This window comes from Haemorhous mexicanus, chromosome 5 (genome assembly GCF_027477595.1).
Source record: "Haemorhous mexicanus isolate bHaeMex1 chromosome 5, bHaeMex1.pri, whole genome shotgun sequence".
NCBI classification, from domain to species: domain Eukaryota; kingdom Metazoa; phylum Chordata; class Aves; order Passeriformes; family Fringillidae; genus Haemorhous; species Haemorhous mexicanus.
The window spans coordinates 5,183,217-5,204,754 of NC_082345.1; the positions used below are offsets into that span (position 1 = coordinate 5,183,217).

The window sequence follows — 21,538 nt, forward strand, 5'->3', positions numbered from 1 at the left end:
TGCAAAGAGCTTCCCTGGCCATATCTTACAGATTTTAGTGCTGTGAGAAGTCAGTCCTGGTGTGACATGGATTCTGTTTTGGGGCAATGTGGTGCATTTGTGCATTAACTGGTAAGGTGGCACAATAAGATTCTACAGAATAGCCTTAAAATTGGATCTAACATAAAATTGAGTTGGTTTGCTGTTCAACAGGCTTTCTTACAGGCTTGGAAAACAGGCCAGCATTTCAGCATTCAGTAAAAAATACTGCTCTCCCTGTGGCAAGTCACAGGAAAAGCCTATCACAGAATCAGAGGCAGGAATAAAATTCCTCTTCCATAAGGGCATGCTGCTATCCTTTAGACACACACCTAGAGCTGGCTGTGAATATTAAAATTCACCTAGCTTGCAATGAGTTGGAGAGCAGTATCTGAAACTGACACATAAGGTTGATCCTGTGAGTTTTCCTACTGAAGTCAGCAGTGGTTTCAGAGCTTTTGGCAGACTGCTCTTCCCACTGTTCCTGATGTGATGGGAACTTTGGTTCCATCACATCACAAGGAGCCCATCTTCTCATAAGGTGAAAACCAGCAACATCTACAGCAAACCTGCAAGAAAACTTTTACCTTTATCACTGGCTCTTGTACTGATTGTTACAGGAACTGCTCAGGAATGTATTTCCATGCCAGAAAAGCACCAAGGGAAAAATCACTGACCATTCAGCTGCCAGGGAAACCTTCCATTGCTCATAAAACTTTCAGGACACTCTGTTTTCAGTTGGAAAGCCAGTGTAGGTTGTTAGTTTTTGTTTATCCTGTTTTATTGTTTGAACTGTCTTTGGTGGAAAAGCAATTGAACTGTCCCCCATATGTATGGAAATCCTGGCTAAGGCAAAAATGCCAAGTGGGTTATTGTTTCAATGAAAGCAGATAATTTTAAGCTCTCTTTCCCTTTGAGCTCAAGTGCTTCACTTTTCTATTGAGGCTCTATGGAGCATTAGCTTCCACAAAGGTCTTTTTTTGAGCTAATGCATATGTATAAAAGCAAGCTCTATTGTGGCACTCCAGATCTGTATGGTTGTATTAGAAAATTAACATCCTGCTTGTATTGGAAGATTATATATGCTGACACCCTGCACAGAACAGATTACTCCTGATTATGAGCAATAGCCTGGCCTCAGGAATCTGGGTCCTGCACAGCAGTAACCCCAGAGGCTCAGGGAAATTACTTGCTAATGGGAAGCTCTGGGTGTAAGAATACCCTGCAAACAGAACCCCACTGCTCCTGGGTCTGGGTTTGTCCCACTGGTGACTGCTGCAGAGGGAAAGTGTTTTTGTACCCTGAGGCAACAGGTTATGAAAGCTGTGACACATCAAAATAAGAAAAGTTCCACTCCCAAATGCTGTCCTTGAGGATAAAAGCTGTTGTGCTCCTACTGCAGGGCAGATGTCAGCCCAGTACAAGGCAATACCATGACAAGACTAATATACTGTGGAAGTTGTGGGATGATTTTCAATGTCCTGTGGAAGCCTGCAAAACCATTTTCAAATTCAGATGCCTGAAGTACACTAAAGTGTACTTCCTTAGGAAGTGAACTGTGCTGTGCCACAGCATTCCCATTGCCAGCAGAATTGCACCAGAAATCATTATGAATTAAATTGGTTGGTTTTTGTTTTGTTATAGTTCTAAAATTCTTAGATTAGTTCTAAAATTCTCAGAGTCCTCCTGAAACTCCTGCTGGTTTGAAGGCTGGCATTACCCCAGACAGGACAGTTGATAGAGGCAATTTCTGTAGTGTGGATACTAGAGAAATAAAAGCTTCTTTGAGACAATTTATCAGTAGGAAATAGTTTGTGTTTGAGAGGTACTCTCCTGATCTCACATAGCATATGTCTCTGTGGAGCTGAGAAAGGCTGTCAGAGAAGATCTCCTTTTCCAAAAGGCACATTTGAGCCTGGCTTCTCAAGCAGATCTTTCTGTCAGTCACAGACCCAGACTTTCAAAACTCTACAGATTTTAAAAGAACAGAAAGAATAGTGAGTAATTCTAAGTTGCCTTCAATGAAAAAGCATTTTTCTTTCAGTCTCCTGGGCATCTTTTTTCCTTTTATCATGAGTGCATTTTGATAGCAAGCCCAGCCTGTAACTGTACTGGTGGTGCTGGGGTGTCAGGCAGCTGGATGTCAATAAATTAAGAAATACATTGCCTTTGACTTGAAAGCCCCACATTGCTTCAGTCCTGTCTGCCCAGAGCAGCCTCTGCCCTCTGGGAAAGAGTGTGTTTATAGCAAAGCAATGGGGACTCACAGCCACAGGGTGAGTTTAGAGTGCTGGTAAAGACACTGAGACTCATCTGCAACAGGTGAAACTCAACAATTGAACAAAAATCTTGGCTAACCATTCCAACTGCAGAAGGAGAGAGTAGGTGACTGCTCAAAAGTCCAGGCCTAATCTTCAGCTAGAGCAAATCAGGATGACAGGACTGTATGCTAGTATATTATTAATGCTACTACTCAAAATCTAGTGCTTGATGAGAAACTTTTTAAAAAAGCTCAACTGACTCCCCACATGAACTTTAACTGTTCTTGAACACTGGGCCAAATTCTGATTCTTAGTCAGGTTCTAATAAAAGAACACACTCATTCAAACATACATTTTATATGTTCCAGAAGGAATATTGACCTATGGGGGGTTTGAATGAGGACTCAGTAAAATGAAGAGCACTTAGTATTTCTTGAAACAATGACAAGCTGGTTTCTTTGTCTGCCTAAGTGTGTGATACAGTAATAAAGAAACCAGAAGGGATTCTAAGCCTCAGAATCAGAGGCAGGTCTGAGTTGACACATAACTAAGGAATTTGCATATCCACAAGTTTGAAAGAAATATTTCACAAAAGCAGGGAGCACTGGCAAAATTTGTATCTCACTCCAGAATTTCATAATCAGTGCCACAGCCATTCATTTTCATGGAGGAAGGAGCCTATCCATCTCAGAGATGAAAAGAAATCTGAGAGAGGCCTTGAGGATTCTCAGCTGTCCTTGGGTAAGGACTAAACAAACCCCCCTCAAAAACAGATTTTGATTTGCCTACTATACATCACCCATTTCCAGATGAAGTGAAAAGTGGCAAGGAAACTGTTTATCTCTCTGAATCTTACATGTCCCGCTCTGCTGAAACTTTGGACCCTGTTTTAACATTTAAAACATAAGAAGAAGAAATGAAACACTGTTTTCCTGTAATTTTCCTATGTCTTTTTCCCTAAAATACATTGGACTTAGCCAAATCAGGCTTCTCCTAATGTCAAATCAGGGTACTGCCATTCTCCCGTGAGCACGCTGGGCTATTTTAAGTAAACTCCATTCTAAGCCATGATTACATTTAGAGTTGGGTTTAACTTCAGCCCTCCTGGCCACATTCCAGCTAAGATAATTATGTTCTGGTTGCCGAAATTCCCAATGCAGTTTCTGCACAAAACAAGTTATCCTTCATGCAACCCCTTAAACACTTGTGCCTGTTGTTTTTAAACACCTGTCACATTCTACCCTGAAGGTGGCTGAACTCTAATGCTGTGAAAACAATCCCTGCATTTACAGTTCATAAAGTGCTTTAGGATCCTTTGGGATTAAGAACATTAAATGAATGCACGCTGTAATATTAAAAATACATGAAACCTTAGAGTAACTGCTGCCATTCTTTTTGGCACAGTGTCCACACGTATGAGGGACTTTACTATGCTGACATATTCTGAAGAAGCAACACAGCAAAGCAAAACCATCCGGGAGGTTCCTGGAAAGCAACAATGCCAGCTTTCTGATACAGGCTGTGGAGGTTCCCACAAGGAATGATGTGCTGCTCCACCTCATACTTACAAACAGGGAAGGCCTTGTTGGAGTTGTGAAGGTTTGGGTCAGCTTTGGCTGCCACACTGGACCAGATGAACCAGGGTGGTTCCTTCCAACCTGACCCATGCTGTGAACCATTGCTGCAGAATAAAGAGGGTTCTCCAGAGTGGATCCATCTGATTCTTCCTGTACAGTGCCAAGAGCACAAGCAGCTTGGTGGGATGCCAAAGAAAGGGCTAAAATGCCCCAGGGCTGTGAACACATCTAGCCTGGCTGCAGGAAAGGGTTCATAATCTAAATTAAAAGACTCAGCAGGTTCCCAACAGCAGGCAGGTGGAGGAAAGTGATCACAAATAATTTCTCTGGGGGCTTCTAAGTCACTGAATGACTCTTGAAGGAAAGCAGATATTGACATTACAATATATTCCACATGCCACATCTCATAATGCAGATCACAGAATAACACAGAATTGACTAGGATGGAAAAGATCCTTGAGATTATCAAGTCCAGCCTATGGCCTAACAACACCTTGTCACAGATCATGGCACTGAGTGCCACATCCAATCTGTACTGAAACACCTCCAGGGACCATGACTCCACCAGCTGCCTGCAGCCCATTCCAAAGTCCAATCATCCTTTTTGTGAAGAACTTCTTCCCAATGTCCAAACTAAACCTCCCCTGGCACAGCTTAAGGCTGTGTCATCCTGTCCTGTTGCTGTTGCCTCGGAGAAGAGCCTGACCCCCCTGGCTACTCCCTCCTTTCAGGTACTTATGGAGTGACAAGGTCTGCCCTGAGCCTCCTCCTCTCCAGGCTCAACACTCCCAGCTCCCTCAGCTGCTCCTTGCAGGATTTGTGTTCCAGACCCCTCACCAGCCTTGCTGTCCTTCTCTGGACTCGCTCCAGCCCGTCAACATCCCTCCTGAGCTGAGGGCCCAGGACTGGGTACAGCACTCCAGGTGTGGCCTCACCAGTGCCCAGTACAGGGGAAGAATCACTGCTCTGCTCCTACTGGCCACACCATTCCTGATCCAGGCCAGAAGCCACTGGCCTTCCTGGCCACCTGACCACACTGCTGGCTCATGTTCAGCTGCTGTCAGTCATAACCCCTGGTCCCCTCCTGCTTGGCCACTGTCCAGCCTGTAGTTTCCCAGATCCTCCTTTTGGCTTTTTAGGGATGGGTGTCACATTGTCCAGCTTCCAGTCATCTGGGACCTCCCTGGTGAGCCAGGACTGAAGATAAAAGATGGAGAGAGGCTTGGAGAGTTCTGCCAGCTCCCTCATCACCCTAGTATGGATCCCATCTGGTCCATTCAAGTAACATCCAAGGGCTCAAAGTAGCTCCCAGGTTAGGACAGAGCCTGAAAATACTCCAGCATGATACAAGCTATGGCACTGATATATTTAGCTCATGTGTCAAGGGAATTTGGGGGGAATAATGAATTACCCCACAGCATAAAGTCCATTTTTGTTTAAATAATGCAAAAAGGAATAAAGGACTCCTCTTGCCTATACTTGCTGTCTGTGAGGCTAAAAAGTACACCACATATTATGGCATTTCTTAACAGCTATCTCACACATCTCCACTTATTACAATGGTGTAATTTCAAGGAGGCATTAATCCCTCCTAATCGTTGAATTTCTTTATCACTTACAGCATGCTGTTCAGCATTTAAAGGGTGTAATTTGGTGTGAAAGATGGGAATTACCCTCAATGTATTTCTGTTATGATACACTGTAAAGTGTAGAAGAATCTTTAGAAAAATTAAAATAGACCAGTCATTTCCACTCTTCAGTATGCATATACTGGCTTTGAAAGACTATCACCAACAAGGAATTTTAAAATAAGAACACTGCTTCAATTGATCTTCTCAGCCTCTCCTTTCACCCCTGGTGGGTTTTGTTCATCTTGAAAAGCCTGACACTTGCCTGGCTTTCCCCCGCAGCTCAACCCAGCCCCTGACACATGATCTGAGGGCACAACTCTCACAACACCACTTGTGGTGTGGCCACAACTCTCTTCACAGAGAGTAGCCGGCACAACTCTCTCCCAGGATTTTCCTGGGAAAGGCTGTGAGAAGCTCAGAGAAGAAGAGAAAACAATTCTTATCTCTATTCACTGCGCCTGTTGTTTTGCACATGTGGAATGTGTTATGGAGATTGTTTACCCAAAGTGATTTGTTAATTGGATTCTGCTGAGGGTTGTTTGGATTGATTGGCCAGTCAGGTCAAAGCCGTGTCCTGTCACAGGTTTTTCTCTAGTATTCTTTAGTATAGTGTCTCTTTAGTATGTAATTTAATATAGCATTAGTGTAATATAGTATAGCTTAATAAAGCAATTGTCAGCCTCCTGAGTAACAGAGTCAGAGCACACTACTCCCACGTCGGGGGCTCCTTGGGATGATATCTGGGTACTCACGCCAGCCTCGCGCCGCAGTTCTCGCCTTCCATGTCTGCTCCGGGAACGTTGTCGGTGTTCACGGACTCGGTCTCGCTGGTGGGCATGCTCACTGCAAGAGTCAAAGGGAAGAAAAAGAGAGAGATGGCCATTAGAACCCGGCACACCTCTTGATGAGTGCATGACTGAAGGAGCTGCCTTCATGGAAGGACCCTCAGATGCAGCTGCTGAGGATTAAACAATTTGTTGAGCAAGTCTAGTGCCTCCCTGTACAGAGCAGGTTGGGCAGGTAAACTTCAGGAGCATAAAAGTAACTCAAATGCTAAAGAGAAGGCAAGAAGCAGCTGCTCTCTTTCTTTCAGTGTCAGTTTCTGGAAATTTTATGAATGAGAACCACTGGAAAGTAAAAACCCTGACAAACCCAACAAGAAGTTTGTTTGATTCCATTGAACATTTAAAAAAATGCCTATTTACCTGCAGCAGCCCAACCACCTCACTGCCCTCCCCAATCTTTTGTGCAATGACTAGAAGACAAATAAAAATTACCAGGATTGAGATGCATGCAGATAAACAGCTTCTGTTAGCCTGATAGCAAATACCACATGAAGAATACCGATGGCTCATCTGTCATTTACTAACTATGAATGTGATTCAACCTTACACCTGGAAACTGGACCTAGAGGTATAAGAAATTCAGAGAATTCAGACTCTCTGACCCACTCAGATATTACCAACAAAGAAGCCAATTTATGTGGACTCTGGTGCAGCTTTATATTGACTCTCACCGTTAAGAGCTGGACAGAACCTTCTAGGCTTTTACAGAAGCACCACGGAACAAACATCAAATGAAAGCAACCTTAGGTGTGAACCTCTCTCATCTAGGTTCAGGAACCTGTTTCTAGTTGTTCTCAAACCTAAAGATTTTATTTGTTTCTGCAGACTAAAAAAAAATCCCTCAAACCCACACCATTTTAATTTCCCCAGTAGCTCACGGCTCCTGCATAAGCTCCAATCACTCTTTACACATAATCTTAAAGGCAGAAAAATGGACAGGATCCAATATATATCCTGTTCCCTCCTCACTCCTTTTGGAATACACAAAAAAAAGGAGAAAATATACTTAAGATTGAATGCTGGAGGAGTTAAACAGATCTCCCAGGAGCCTGGTAGAACTTCAGGACATAACCTGTATTAGCTGGATACATATCTCAGATGAGGCTTGATAGCACATGCTGTTAGCTGTTGGTGAGATTTCTAACAGCCTGCAGGAATATGTAACTCAGTAGTAAGAATATGCCTATTGGTGGGTCATTGGTGCAAAATGAGCCAATGTAGAAGAAACAGGTTCTGCATTTCTTTTGGGAAGATGCTCATGGGGCCATGGTCTTCTTTCAGGGGCTAAAAAGACATCAGAAATGTTCTTTCAAAAATGTTCTGGGTTACTGCTTTGAAAGCATTACGGTAGAAATGTCCCTCAAAATGAGCTATCTTTCCTTCATCCCATCACAACAATTCACATACCTCCAACACACTTACTGGGAAATCTAAAATTCTTGTACTGTGTTCTTAGGACCACATGAAATAAGGGACTCTATAGCACTTTTGACATAACTATGAAATATTGTACTCTAATGGTGCCTGCTCCTTTATGAAGACAGATGTTTTAATAATCTTGTCTATTTGGAAAGACAAATTAAGGAATAAACTGAATTCATGTTCTGATATACATGAAACAGTCAAGTAAGCTATGAGAAAAAAAACCAACACTAAAAATTAAATTTTTTTGCCCAGAGTAAGCCTTGCAGGAATAAAACCAAAATGCTGATATTTCACAAGTCAGTTTGGAAGATGAGGTAAAACACTTTCAAGACATATTTGAGCTTATTTGCAAATGGAAAACTATTCTGAAGACATTAGCATGAGATTGATTTGCAGAGCAGCTTGTTATCCTGAGTGCATGAAGAGGACACTGCACAAGCAACAGACAAAGCCAGGCACTCACATGCAGGAGAATAAAAATCAGATTTATAGGCCAGTCTGCACAGAGATATACATACACATATACACATGCAGCGTGGACACAGAGTGCAGTGGAACATTACCATGGCTTTCTGTGGAGTGACTAAACCAAGCAAACTTTCCTTTCTTCTCATCAGGCAAACCAGCTGGAGGGCTTCCTTTCACAGACAAGATGGTCAGTGTCAAGTACCAGGAACAAGACATCAACAGAGAACATGCAGCCAGTGACAGGCAAAAGACAAAAACAAGGAACTCAGCTTACACCTGATATCCACTTCTGTCTGAAAACTTCATCATGTGAGTTAAACGTGCAAAATGCAAAACAAAGGTACACAGAGGTATGAAATATCACTAACAGATTGTCAGACCATAACTCTCACTTGCTTTCTGTTCTTTTTTATATCCGGCTCTTGAGAACGTGAACTTAATGAATTTAAGTTTATGGGTCATATTCCAGAGACATTTTAGAGTGTGCCCTGTACATCCCTGACCTTACTGCTGCAGAAAGTCAAACTTCAGTAAAGTGAGAGGTGCAGGTGCAGTGGTACATGGGCTGAAGAGACCCCAAGGATCACTTTGCTGGCACCACCTCACAGGATTTACACCTCACCTCATTACACTGCGCCGATGGAAAATGTTAAGGACAATCAAAAGTACTAACATGGTATGAAGTATTAGAGGAATGATGGTCTAGAGGGTAAAGGTCAGGACAGAGGAGACATTAGGGCTGAGTTCCCCAATGCCATGTGCTCTCAGAAGCACAATCGCTTTACCTGGCACATCACACCACCTTCATTCACATCACCAGGGGACAATCAGGTGTGCAGTGCTGCGAGGTTCATTCAGGCCAGTTAACAAAACCAGAAAACAGAAGATGCTGCTGGAGAGTTGTGCATAAACAGGGGCTGAATATGAGAGGAAGTAGACCAAGTACAGCCCAGATGGCTTTCTTATCTGACTCAGTTCTCAGAGAAGCCAGACCCTGTGCCCACACCCTGGCTCCAGTCTAGAAACAAGGCAGGCATTTTTTGCAGTCCGGGTAATTAATTACTGGAACCATGTACCAAGAATGCTGGTGGTAAATCCACCACAGGAATGTTTTAATCAGGAAGAGATGTTTTTTCCAAATGGTGGGCTCAAGTCCAGACCAGAGTTGTGTTTAGGACCATGGCATACAGACAATGCTGTCTCAATGGCCATTTCCTCCCTGTAATTTTGGGAGTTGAGACAAAGGCAAAAAATATGCAAAGGCTGATACAAATCATGGTGGCTTTGTTTACATGGGAATCTCCCTTTTTTAGATGTATCATTGAACCCATAACCCACTGGAGTTGATGAAATCTCCCATTAGTTACATATTCTCTTGGTAGCATAGATGGCAATTCTTTTAAAGGGAAGCAAAACAACTTTCTAAAGGCAGGCAAGTATCTCATGGTCTCAACAGAGTGCAAATCATAAGGACCAATAGGTTTGATATTCTCTCTCCAGTTCCTTCTGAAGCCTTTGCACTTCTCACATTTTGCCACAGTGTGGCTCATCACTGAACATAGACTTTTTCTCCTGGACTACCTAAACTCCAATTCCACATCACTTACATGGCATTGCTGCAGCAGTTAAGGCAGCAAAAAAAACTATATTGCAGCTTCCTTAAAAGCAAATGTGAAAAAATGCTTTGTGTTAATTCTAGCTCTGAGATGAGACCTAAAAGACAGAGAAAAATAAGAGCAGAGTCTGCAATCTGTGGCTGACTAGACAGTTGTGCAAGACCCTTTGAGAGCCTCTGTTCCATGTCACTGGCATCAAGCTCTGATACCAGCTCTACTCTTGCACTAACATATGTCCCTCCCCTGATGAAATGCCCCATGGGCATGCAATGAATTATTGGATGGCAGGTTGCCAAAAGACAGCCAACCACTGAAACAGAAAGCTGGCACAAGCAAATACCCTTCTGTGCAGTTCTGAGACGATTTTTCCTTCACATACTTGGAGAACAATATTTGCTTTCCAGTTCAGAAAAATCATTTCCACTGCATCTTGCATTTATGAAATTCTTGTCATCTTGGCAGTGGAAGTAATTTTAATATTCAGTTTTATTTGCATGGATTATATAATGCTGTCACACTTCTTGCTGAATCTCACTTTAATACTGTGACATTTTAAGACTCAGAGGCAAACATGCTTGGGCAAAGGGTGCCCAGTTCCCAAAACACAGACAAAAAAAACTTTTCATAGGTTTTAGTGGGACATATTACTACATGACTCTGCAGATCTGGGCATTAACTATAAAACTGGATATATTGGAGGCTATTTATATTGTCTGACTTCCCCTCTCCCTGATTTAGCTGTTTGAGTTAGGCTACAGAGGCTGATAGAAACCACAGGTTTTCTGAATGCCATGTTGATGTGTTCCTCAGTTGTACGAACTGGTTAAAGAAGACATTTACTTTACATCGTTGGGTAAGACACCTGACTTGAAACAGTGGGACTATCCAGCAGTATTCATGGTGAAAAAGACTTGCAGTGGGTTTTTAGATTTAAAAAAGCCAACAATACATTTGATTGACTTGTATAATATGCTCACTCAGACTCTAATTTCTCCAGTATGCCAAAGTCTACTGGTAATTAATTACTTTGCAAAGTATGGGTGTAAATAACCCCCTTTGCCCACACTGGCATTTGAGGTCAGAGAGACCTGAAGCCACTTGCCCATCATTTCACTTTATTGTGTCACCTTTGCCATATGACCAAGCTTTTGTACATACCTGTTCAGTTTCTCTGCCAGGGACGTGTAATTCTGCAGTTGCCCTGCCAGCCTCTCTGAGAGGTGCAGATGACACACACCACACTAAGTGCTAAGTTCTATAGTTATTACTGATGCTAATGTCTCCCAAGTGGGACTCTGCACAACTATAAAGCAAATCTAAAGAGCAAAGTAGTCCTGTGAATTCTCCAGCTGGATTTCTTTTCCTATCAAGCACAACGAGAATAAATTGCAATACCCAGGCTGCTTCCTTTAACAGTATGTGTATCAAGTGAATGACTTTGTCTCTGGTAAAACCCTGCTTCCTGTGGTGCTTTTCATGCCCATCATTTCATGAATGAGTCTATGGGCAGAATATCAATTTACTCGTGTTTTTTTGTGGAGAGCTCTCATTTTAATTAATATATGAATATTGCCTAGCTTTCCTCTTCTGCCTGTTTTGAAAATGCTGCAGTCATTCATCTTACTCATTAATTTAAATAAGATACAGCTTTCACTCTGCTCCATGCATGCAGTGCCTTGGGAACAATCAGTGGCTATGCTCTTAAATGCAAGCAGCATCCAGAAGGTAAATTGCAGAGGTAAGACATTAGTTTTCCATGGATGTCCTGATTTTGTCAGGAAAATATAGTAGATGTGACTGGGGAATTCTTTAGTGCTTTCTACTTTGAAAAGGAGCTCTGTGTCAGGAAAGCTTATACAGGAGAAGAAGAAAGAGAACTTGAAAACTATGTGTAGGATTTTGGTGGCTGCATGGCTCCCAAACTTAGACAATGTGTCAATAAATCTAGCACAGTAAAAAATACCCAGAAAAATTGTGAAAATACTTGGAAAAGTATTTTCTAAAGGCTCAGAGACTAATACTTATAAGGAAAGTATTATACTCTATATTACATTAAACACATGTAACATACACACTTCGCACAACCTGATTTTGGATGATGCACAGATGAATACAGCAAGGAGAACGAGCTGGATTCACACTCTCACTCGAGGTCAGCCACAGAACGCAAGGATAGCAACAAAGAGGCATCAAGTAATTGCCAGTTGCATCCACTTCAGCCAAACAGGAAAAGGCTTTTGGTAAAAACATCTTTCCATCCATGAAAGGCACCACAACCTCTGTGCAGGGCCAGGACCTGTGATCACACCAAGCCCAGGCTGGGCACTGGGCTGCAGCACAGAGGCTGGTGCAGGGCAACACTGCTTTACTGAATGGAGCAGCACAAAGCAGGAGCATTGCCAATACTGAGATGGAGTGTTGTATCATCAAATGTTTCATTCATAGATAGATTATCCATTTTACAATATAAATTGCAAAGTGTATATTTTATTTATAAAGGCTTGTTTTAACTCATCCTTCTCCCCTTCCAGAGAGTCACCATATGTCCATACACATGTTGAGGGGAATAGCGATGGGCTACATAAATCTATATCTTGTGGAAGGGGAAGAGGAGAGAGAGTGAAATGTATGAATTGTGCAGGCCTGTGATTAACAGATCTGTCATTACCACATGCAGATTACTGCATACCTATAAATGCATTACCTCGCTACTAATTAATCTTCCTGGGATTTATTTTACTGTAACAAACTCCTCAGCTAGTTTGAACAGCTGCCATTTCCTTTCTTTTTATAGCAATATTGACAGTAATATGCTGGATTCCATAATTACTTGTTCATTACAGCCAGTGAGTGGAATGCATATGCGCAGAGGACCAAGTAATGGGCACAGTCAAACCACTGGCCCTGACTAGTGACAGCCTTTGCCAGTGGCACACATGTTCTGTTCTGGATTTGAAAGGAAGAACTTCAAATCTCTTTGCATTTCCTGCCTGAAGGACAAAGATTTTGTTTGCATAACCTGTGGTATCTCAAAATATCTTGTAAGCACAGGCCATGGGACTCACCCCAAAGTAGACTTTGCAGAAAGGAGTCTAACTCTCTGCTGAAAAGGGCAAGAGGGGCAGTGTCCCTGGATAACTGCTGTGCTGCTGAGCAAACACCTGAGTCTGCTGCAGGAGCCCATTCCTTGCAGAGAATCTGCCTGCAAGGGCAATGCAAGCAACTCTCACAATCCCTGTGGCTGGAGGACAGATTGGCTGGGTCACAGGGTGACAGAGGTGTTACCAGAACACACCTTGAAAGATGTCCCTCTCCTGAATCTGGATCCTCCTATGACCTCCTAAACTGATTTTCTTGTCTGAAAAATGACTTGCATCATTTGCCTTGCTAGGAGCAACAACAGAGGTGCCAAAGTGCAAGGCATTTATTTGCCAGGACATGGTTTATGGTGTTTCTTTTGCCAGTGTAATACTTTTTAGCAACCTCTCTGGTTCCCCTCAGAATTCTGAGGCAATTCAAGGATGGACAGACAAAATGAAGGAAAGGCAAAACTACTCAGGATCTCTGACTCTTTCAACAGCACTTTGTGAACAAATTACAACAGCCCATTCGTAAGAGTTCTACAAGTTTTCTCTCTCATTCTTTACGATTTTTAGCAGAGGAACTAGGACAGGCAGCAGAGCCATCAAATGCTCCTGAAACAAACCCACAAAATTATATGTGGGCACAAAAACCAGGACCATCTCACCAGAAAAAACAGGATTCCATTATTGCAGGCTGGTCTTGCAGGCGCCTTGGAAATGGGGGCATGAGAGCTGCAAACCCTGCAGATAATATGTTGGGAAGTGATACAAACATTGATCATGAGCAAAATAACTAATGGCAAAGGAAGTGCCCTGGAGACAATAAAAACCACCAAAATATCCCTCTGCTTTTTGTGCCTCTAATAATCATGAAGTTATTCATATTTCTCACTGGCACTGTTATTAATGAAAATAGACAGGACACAGGTTTTCAGCACAAATGTGGTTTCAAAGCAGCCCATGTGCTGGGTTCTGCAACTGCAGCTCATTCTGCAGTTCCTGTTCATGGGGAACTTCTGCAACTGCCCACCTACACAAATATACACCTGCAGGATGGGATGGTAACTCTGATTAGGGTTTCTACTTCAGCAGCAGCATCTTTGTTCTTGTGCACAGCCCTGTGAATCCATCTTCCCTGCAGAGTCTGGGAGAAGCAAAAAAAAATTATAGAAGCTCCTTCCAAGCTGATCTGCTTAGGTCATCAGAAACTCTCCAGGGAGTCTAGGTGTCTGCTTTACACCTGGACTGCTAAGCTTCAAAGTGACTGAGATGCAGCTCTGGCTGTTTGATGACATTCCTGCCTGTCAAAAGCCATTTCAAGGTGGGTGATGCCTGAGAACTCAGTGAGTGGCCTACAATTTGTGATCTGCAGCACATAAGAGGATAGGTGGGAACAGCAGGGACTGTTTGGGTGGTGCAGTGGGTGGGAAATCATGCCCTGGTAGCTCACAATGGACATTTTCCCCAGAGGAAGCCTGCACAACCCTATACCCAGGGATCTTAGGCAGGAATTGTGCCAATGAGAAGGTGTATCTTCTCTGGTGTAGAAGAAGGAAAGTATTATCCAGGAGGCTGGCTCTTGTTGGCAGACAAAACAAAACAAAACAAAACCCCAAAACCCCTAAAAACCAAACAAAAAAAATCCACCAAAAACCCAACAAAACAACGCCCCCCCCCCCCAAAAAAAAAACCCACCAAAAAAAAAAAAACCCCACCAAAAAAAAAACCAAACCAAAAAAACCACAAAGAAAAGTGAATGTGAGGGAAAAACTATTATTTCAAAGGACAAGCAGAACAACTGGGTAGTGACTGGGACACAGGCAAAGAGATGGTAGGAAGGAAAAAGTGACGGAAAAATTTAATCTGAAATACCACTCTGCAAGCTGGAAGAGTACAGTGTGCTCCCTGCATTTGGGAAAACCCAATTTAAGAGTAGTGTTTAAAATATTTAAGCATTAATCTTATGAAGAAAAAACAGCAGCAAGGCCCTGTCCATCTGAAGAGACAGTGCCTGACTGAGATGAGTGCTCAGCAAGTGGAGACATTTTCTAATAGCAGGATTCATGTGGGATGTGTGAGAAGGCTTATGGATGATGCTTTCCTTGATGGCAAACAATCAAGAAATTCAGTTCACTGATCAACAGATACAGCAACACACGCAGTTAGAGATTTAGGTATCTCCCAGCCCCTTGGAGTTGTGCTCTTGCACCACACTGAACAGATTCAATCCAGCCTCATGACCTGAAATGGAGCTCACCTCTCCTATTCCCAAATGTGCCTAAAATTCTTTTTTGAAGCCCTACTCTGTTACATTTCTTCTGTGCCCAGCAAATAAAATGCTTGTGATTTTGTGTGCTGCTCCTGCATGTGGTGTTCTTTCAGACACTTTTACTAACATATTGACTAGTCTGATACTAGACACTATAATCACAATATCATGAGTCAGAAGCACGAGACATGCTAGCTGGGCAGGCTGTGTATTACTGTGCAGCCAGAAGAAAAGCAAAAATTGAAGTTAAAGAGCCTTGCTTTTGAAGTCAGCTTGTCAAACATATGATTAAAGCTTTTCTACCTCTTGAGCAAGGCATTGAGAATAGGCTAATTACCCTGAACCAAAGAAACAGGCATTTTATAGTGGCCTTGAAATAATAGATTCCTGGTTTGCAAATACTTCCAGCATGCAGGAGAGTCAGGGACTGATAACAACAGCTTGAGTTAAGCTTAGTGTGGGCAGGTGTTATGCAAGCTGCCCTCACACAGCTGTGTTAAAACAAGTCACTCATGACCTGGCATAGCCCTGTTATTCAGCTCCTGGTTCTTCCAACAGCCACATAATACACTTACATTTTGATCTGCACATCTGTGAGGATCCAGCAGCTCTGCCACTGCATCCTTGCTCTGATGCTTAACCCTTCTGCTGCTTCAGACTATGGATTTTAATGTAGTTGGTAAAATCCTCACCCTGATCCAAAGGGACCCTTATCCTTGGGTTCACTACAAGTCCTTTACAGTTCAAACCTTCAGTTTGAACATGTCTGAGTGCAGCCCCTCCTGAAGGGGAAAAGGAGAAGAGAGATGCATCATGCTGTGGTTTGTGAACTTTGTAAATAAGAGTGAGGATGTGAGCAGCCCTATGAACACCTGTGGGCCCTGAAGCTGAATTTGAATTTAGGCCTTAAGATCTGAAAGGCCAATTCTCTATTCTGTTGTCTTGTCTCTACAATCCTGCTAACTGAAGAGCTGCTGTCATCAGCAGGCAGACTCAGTGCCACAGCTATTTTCAGCTCAGTTCCTCAGTTGGAAACATTTTCCTTCCCCCGCCACCTCTCCAGGCTTGATGTTGTCTGTGAGATAACTGGCATGGAGAGACCTGCTTTTCTCCCCAGCAGCAAACACAAGAGATACAGCAGAGATTTTTATCCCACTAGCAGACTGCACTGAGTGGATACCCAGTAAGCAGAAGGGAGCAGGCACAGAGTGAGGGTGTGACTGCTGCTCCCTTGGAGCCGTGCCTGCACCAGGGTCCTGCTGCAAGCTTCCCAAAGCACTGAAAAGGGCTGGGTGCCATTCACAGCTGTCAGCTCTCCTCAGCTGCTCAGCCCTGGCTGCCAGTTTGGTTACATATGTGCCAGTTCAGCTGTGTAATGTCACCCAGACTCCCTGTGTCTGAGCTGTGTCTCAGATCTCCCGTCAGCCACAGCTCATCGCACAGCTCTGCTGCACTGCCCGTGCAACAGCAGGGTCAGTGCTCCAACCCCACCTGTGTTTAAAACAAAGTACTTTTATCTTTGCCTTCCTCTGTGCTTGCTTGTGAATTGACTTAAGCAAGGGATGAACTGCTCAAGGTGCCTGGCAGTCAGGGCTGGGGCAAGGTGGAGGAAATGAGATTTTTCCCCAGGAGAGCTCTGCTAATGCACCTCCTGCATCCCTCAGTCTGTCCTGGGCTCTTCCAGACTTCCTGCTCTGAGCCCTTCCCAAACAGAGCTCTTGGTCTGGGCTTCAGTATTTGCCTCTCTGCAAATGAATCTTCAAGTATAACATAAAATACATAAGGGAGGACAAAGAGATTCATGATGAATATACACTTAGACAAGGAAGAAAAAAACCATCATACCAGAACAATTTCTGTTACAGCTGGTTCCATCATACTTTTCTAAGACATTCAGCTTACAGAATCAGTACTGAAGGTTCTACTTGCACTAAACTTTTCCTACATGTCTTTGGACTAACCACACTCAATTGCCTTTTCTGAGGCACTGGATGACATTTTTGACACCCCATTTGGTATATTCCCTCCAACTATCACACTGCAAGGGTACAAGCCTCAGCTGCTATACTTGACCTGTCAGTGCACAATGAAGGTCTTGGCTATGATGAGGTGTCTAAACTGGCATTAGATTAATGTGTTTAGCCAGCTGAACCCATCTTTATTAGTTTTAATTTCCTGTAAAAAGGAAATACATACAACATACTTTTAATTTCTGTGTATACAGCGCCAGACACACTGTGGCTTTGATCTTGGCTGACATTACTGTAATAAAACTGGTTCTCATCCCCAGCAGTTGTTTCTAACTCAAAACACATGTTTCATGTCCCTCAGCTACCGTTCCTGAGCACCACAGCCCCTCTCCTGACAGCTCTTCATACCACAGCAAAACAATGCTCAGGATTTCAGCTATCAGTCCTGCTCACCAGTGCTTTCTTCTCAGTGAAGAGGCTCTTGAGACAGCATCTGCAATGGTGACTTACTTGAAAACATTGACCATGGGCCATTCTCAGTGACTGCAGCAGGAACTGCTGAGTACCCCATAGTTTTTAAAACTGCTTTTTAAGTGTCCTTGCAAAGATTTAAGAGCACACTTTAGGCATCTGCTTAAAAACTGAGATAAGAAATGGTCTTGCCCTATGAATACTCAGCTTGGGGGTTTGTGGCATTTCTTCCAAAACTATTCTGTGGAGGTGCTGGTACCAAATGCTTTCTATGCCTCTCTAACCCTGGGAAATAAAGCAATTAATCAGAAGGTATAGAAAAGGCAGCTTTCTCACAGACTAATGTCATCTCCTGAGGAGTAGAACCAGTGTCAATGGATTAATGTTGACAGCTTCAAGAAACACTTGCCAACAGGGCAGGTAGAGATTAAATTATTTGCACAAAGGTGTCTTTGCCAGCTATACAAACAATGGATTCCCTCTAAAGCCTTACCTTCAAAGATATTTCTATGTAACAAACAGGTACTATAAGAGAATTCCTACATCAACACAAGTCTCTCCTAGCAGGGAAAACAGAGGTGTTATCTCACCAGTCAGTGTTTGCTAGGGAAATAGCTTTTATCGTGGATAAACTTAATGCCCTAACATTAATGTCAGTCTCTCTATGCTATAGCTGGTCACACACCACTGCTCCAGCAGCTCTCAATATAAAGTTGTTTGTGCTTCAGGACACAAGATCCAGGGAAAGAAGGAACTGGAAGGACCTGTGAGCTGAACAAGACAAACCAAACTCTCAGCTGCAAGAGAGCAAGAGCACTGTAGATCACTACAAAGTTTTTTCATTCAGAGAGGATATTACAGGAAGAGCTTTTTTCCCAAGATGACCTGGAGGCTTATCTAATTGCTGTAACCTTTGATGCCTGCAAGGGAGCAAGAAGAAAAATATGAGCCTGTGAGCAAAAATTAGCACAGTTTTGGAGTTTGGTCTCCATGCTGGCTTCCATTCTCTCATGCAGAAGGGGCACAGAGATTTGGTGCTCATCACAGTGACCCTCTTAGGATCAGATAATTATCTCAGAGCTGCTCACTCAGTAAGCTGGCTGATGGAGTCAGGCACATGCCTGAATGTAGCCCACCTTCCTAAAATGGGGGAATTTCCCTGATTCCTAGAAACACTTTTCCCACTTCACCAAATTGTATCAGGCCTTCTGATGATCTGTTGGAACAAATCACTGATGAATTATAGGTTGGTGCATTGGCCACAGCTTCGTCCTGAACACCAGCAGCTTCTTCTTTTGCTCTCTGTTCAAACAAAGGGAACATTGTTTTCTCCACACTGTGCTTTGACAGAAAATGCAGGCTTGAGCTAAACTGCTTTAAAATCTTGTTGGGTTAGGTGGGATTTACCTCCCTAGCAGTAACTTACCAGCAGAGAAGGAAGGGGAAGAAGAAGGTTTTCATATTGTTGCTTGCTTTTTGTTTTATGTTCAAATCTTCCTTTGAGTTAGAAAGAAAGAAAAACTGGGAAATTGTGAAATCTACAGGACAATGAACTTAAAAGCTGCTTTTGCTAAAGGCTGGGTTATTAAATTATATTGCTAACAAAAACCAGAAAACCAGACCTTTTGATTCACTTACATGGAGTGAACATCCATACATTCAGGGGAACAAAAACCCCCTTGTATTTCTTAAAATGATTAGTATGATTACTGTGAATTGCCAAAGAAGGAAAATAGTTGAAAACCACCCTGATCAAACTTGGAAATGCCTTATGTGATGCAATCCAGGATCAAAATTCTGCTCTTTCTGCTCTAGAGGGTAGAAAATGAGGTCAGAAAATGAGAGCCTATGCCACTGGCACTGTGGGGGTGGGTGATAATGAGAATATAATTTAGATTTCCTGCATCTTTTTTTTTTTATTGGACAAAGTAGTCCAGAAAAATATTTCACCCCTCTCCAAATATCACCCTGCATACACATATTTCAAGAACCAATCTTGTAGCTGAAGCATTTTAAAGCATAATTTAAACCCCTAAGTTTTAAATTTCACTTTGTTGAGAAGATTAACTTTTTTTCCCAAGTATTTCCTCTGGGAAAGGGAGAAAGACAAAACAATCAAGGATAAGGATCTACTGCTTCCTTGTTTTTTCACTCACAATAATAAAAAAAGAAAAAGACGGCAACATATGAAGAGAGTCAGGAAGAAAATCTACTCTCAGTTTTGATTTTATTCCAATAGGAAAAAGTCAAATGTTGACATCATAGTTTTATTGAGATTGATGGAAAGATGGAAGAAGAATCACCCTAAGTGATCTTTTTATTTGTTACTTGAGCTGCACAGAAGTTATACAATGAAACTGATGCTTGGAAATGGCAGCTTTACTTTCACCTACATCACTGAAGAACATTGCCCTGGGTACTCTGCTACCACAGCCAACTGCAGGGTCACTATAAAGCCTCACAAATGCTCTTCTTTTTGTTGCTGTTGTTTTTAATTATTCCTCAATAGGATATCAGAGTTTACCTGGATCTGATCACACATTTATTTCAGCATAGTTATGGGAACCACATGCTTGTAATGACTGTGGATCACATTCATGCCAGACACAACTGCATTTTAGCCAGTGGAATGATGCACTGGGCACAGAGTGCTCAGTGGAGTGCCCAGTGCTGGAAGTGATTTCAGACCCCAGATGCCTCACACTCTCCCTTTGGTGGCTGCCAGCTACACAATACTGAAGTGATGTGTGAACACTGAGAAGCCTCTGTGCTCCAAGACCTCCCACTGGGCAACCTTTCAGAGTGCTGACATGAGCATGTTTTGTTATTGACCTTGGATGAAACCGATTGGAGCCCAAGTCCTTACCCAGGCAAAATCCCCAGGAATTTCAGTACAATTTTTGCCTAAGGACTGTAGGAGTGATTCAGCCTAATGTGAGAACTAATGTCCTAGAAGCTTTTTCTAGGCAGCATCCTAATTATAGACTCAAGCTTGACATCTGTAGCACAAACCCATGCTGCATTTTGCAACCTGAGCTTTCCTGTGAAGAACCACACAACAAAAACAAAGCTGACTTTTCATTCACAAAGGCCTTTCATTAAGTGCCCTCAAACTCTCATGTTTATATTAAGAGCAGTGTATGAGCTGCTTCAAAAGATGACAAGGTAGGAAAATGCCACTGGGTTTATTTTCCATTGGGCACAGCACACAGCTGGGAGCTGCTGTCACTCCTGTCCAAACAAACCATATGTTGGAACCTCTGCACATTAATACATGGATTTTTTCCCCTAGAACAACCTGTTGGCACAGTATACACTTCTTTTGTCCCTTTGTCTCCAGGTGAAAGAGAATAGATCTATCCCAGTTGCTAAACTTGTGAAGTACCTATCAGGTGCCCTTGTGAAATGCCTACAAATTGTTGGCACTGCAGCTCATCTCTTCTTGGTTACCAGATGATTATTTTCCACATCAGTGGACAATGATAAAAGTAGAAGAGATTGTGCTTTCTTCCTCTTTAGATGAGGTGTTGACAGATAATAAATCATTTTACAAGGCTGGCATTGATTTCCTTGTATTTAGATATGGAAAGCAAAATGCAACCACATTCTATGATGCCTTTCTCAAGCCACCAACTGGTATTGGAGGAATTAAATTAATAAGGGTTTAATTTTCCAGCCTGTGCCTCTTAGAGCTTTTGTTTAGATGATCTTAAATCCCATGCAAGTCCCCATGTGTGTTTTTTTAAATTGCTTTTTGACAATATCTGTACCTGCCTGTCAAGGGGTGCTTGTCCATGTCCTTCCATGTGTATGTAAAATAAGTACTGTGTATGAAACTAGATTCTGTGGATGAAACTAGAATAATACAGAATGAACTAATTTGCTGTTGAGAGACAAGTTGAAG

At 42.6% G+C, this 21,538-nt stretch overlaps 1 protein-coding gene across 1 annotated transcript in view; it reads right to left on the reverse strand.

The window, feature by feature from the left end:
- CACNA1C (calcium voltage-gated channel subunit alpha1 C) overlaps positions 1–21,538 on the reverse strand; it is a 458,875-nt gene that overhangs the window by 113,484 nt on the left and 323,853 nt on the right. Inside the window, exon 10 of the mRNA XM_059848110.1 lies at positions 6,240–6,330. Coding sequence (XP_059704093.1) covers positions 6,240–6,330 — 91 coding nt within the window. The remainder of the gene's footprint in view (positions 1–6,239; positions 6,331–21,538) is intronic.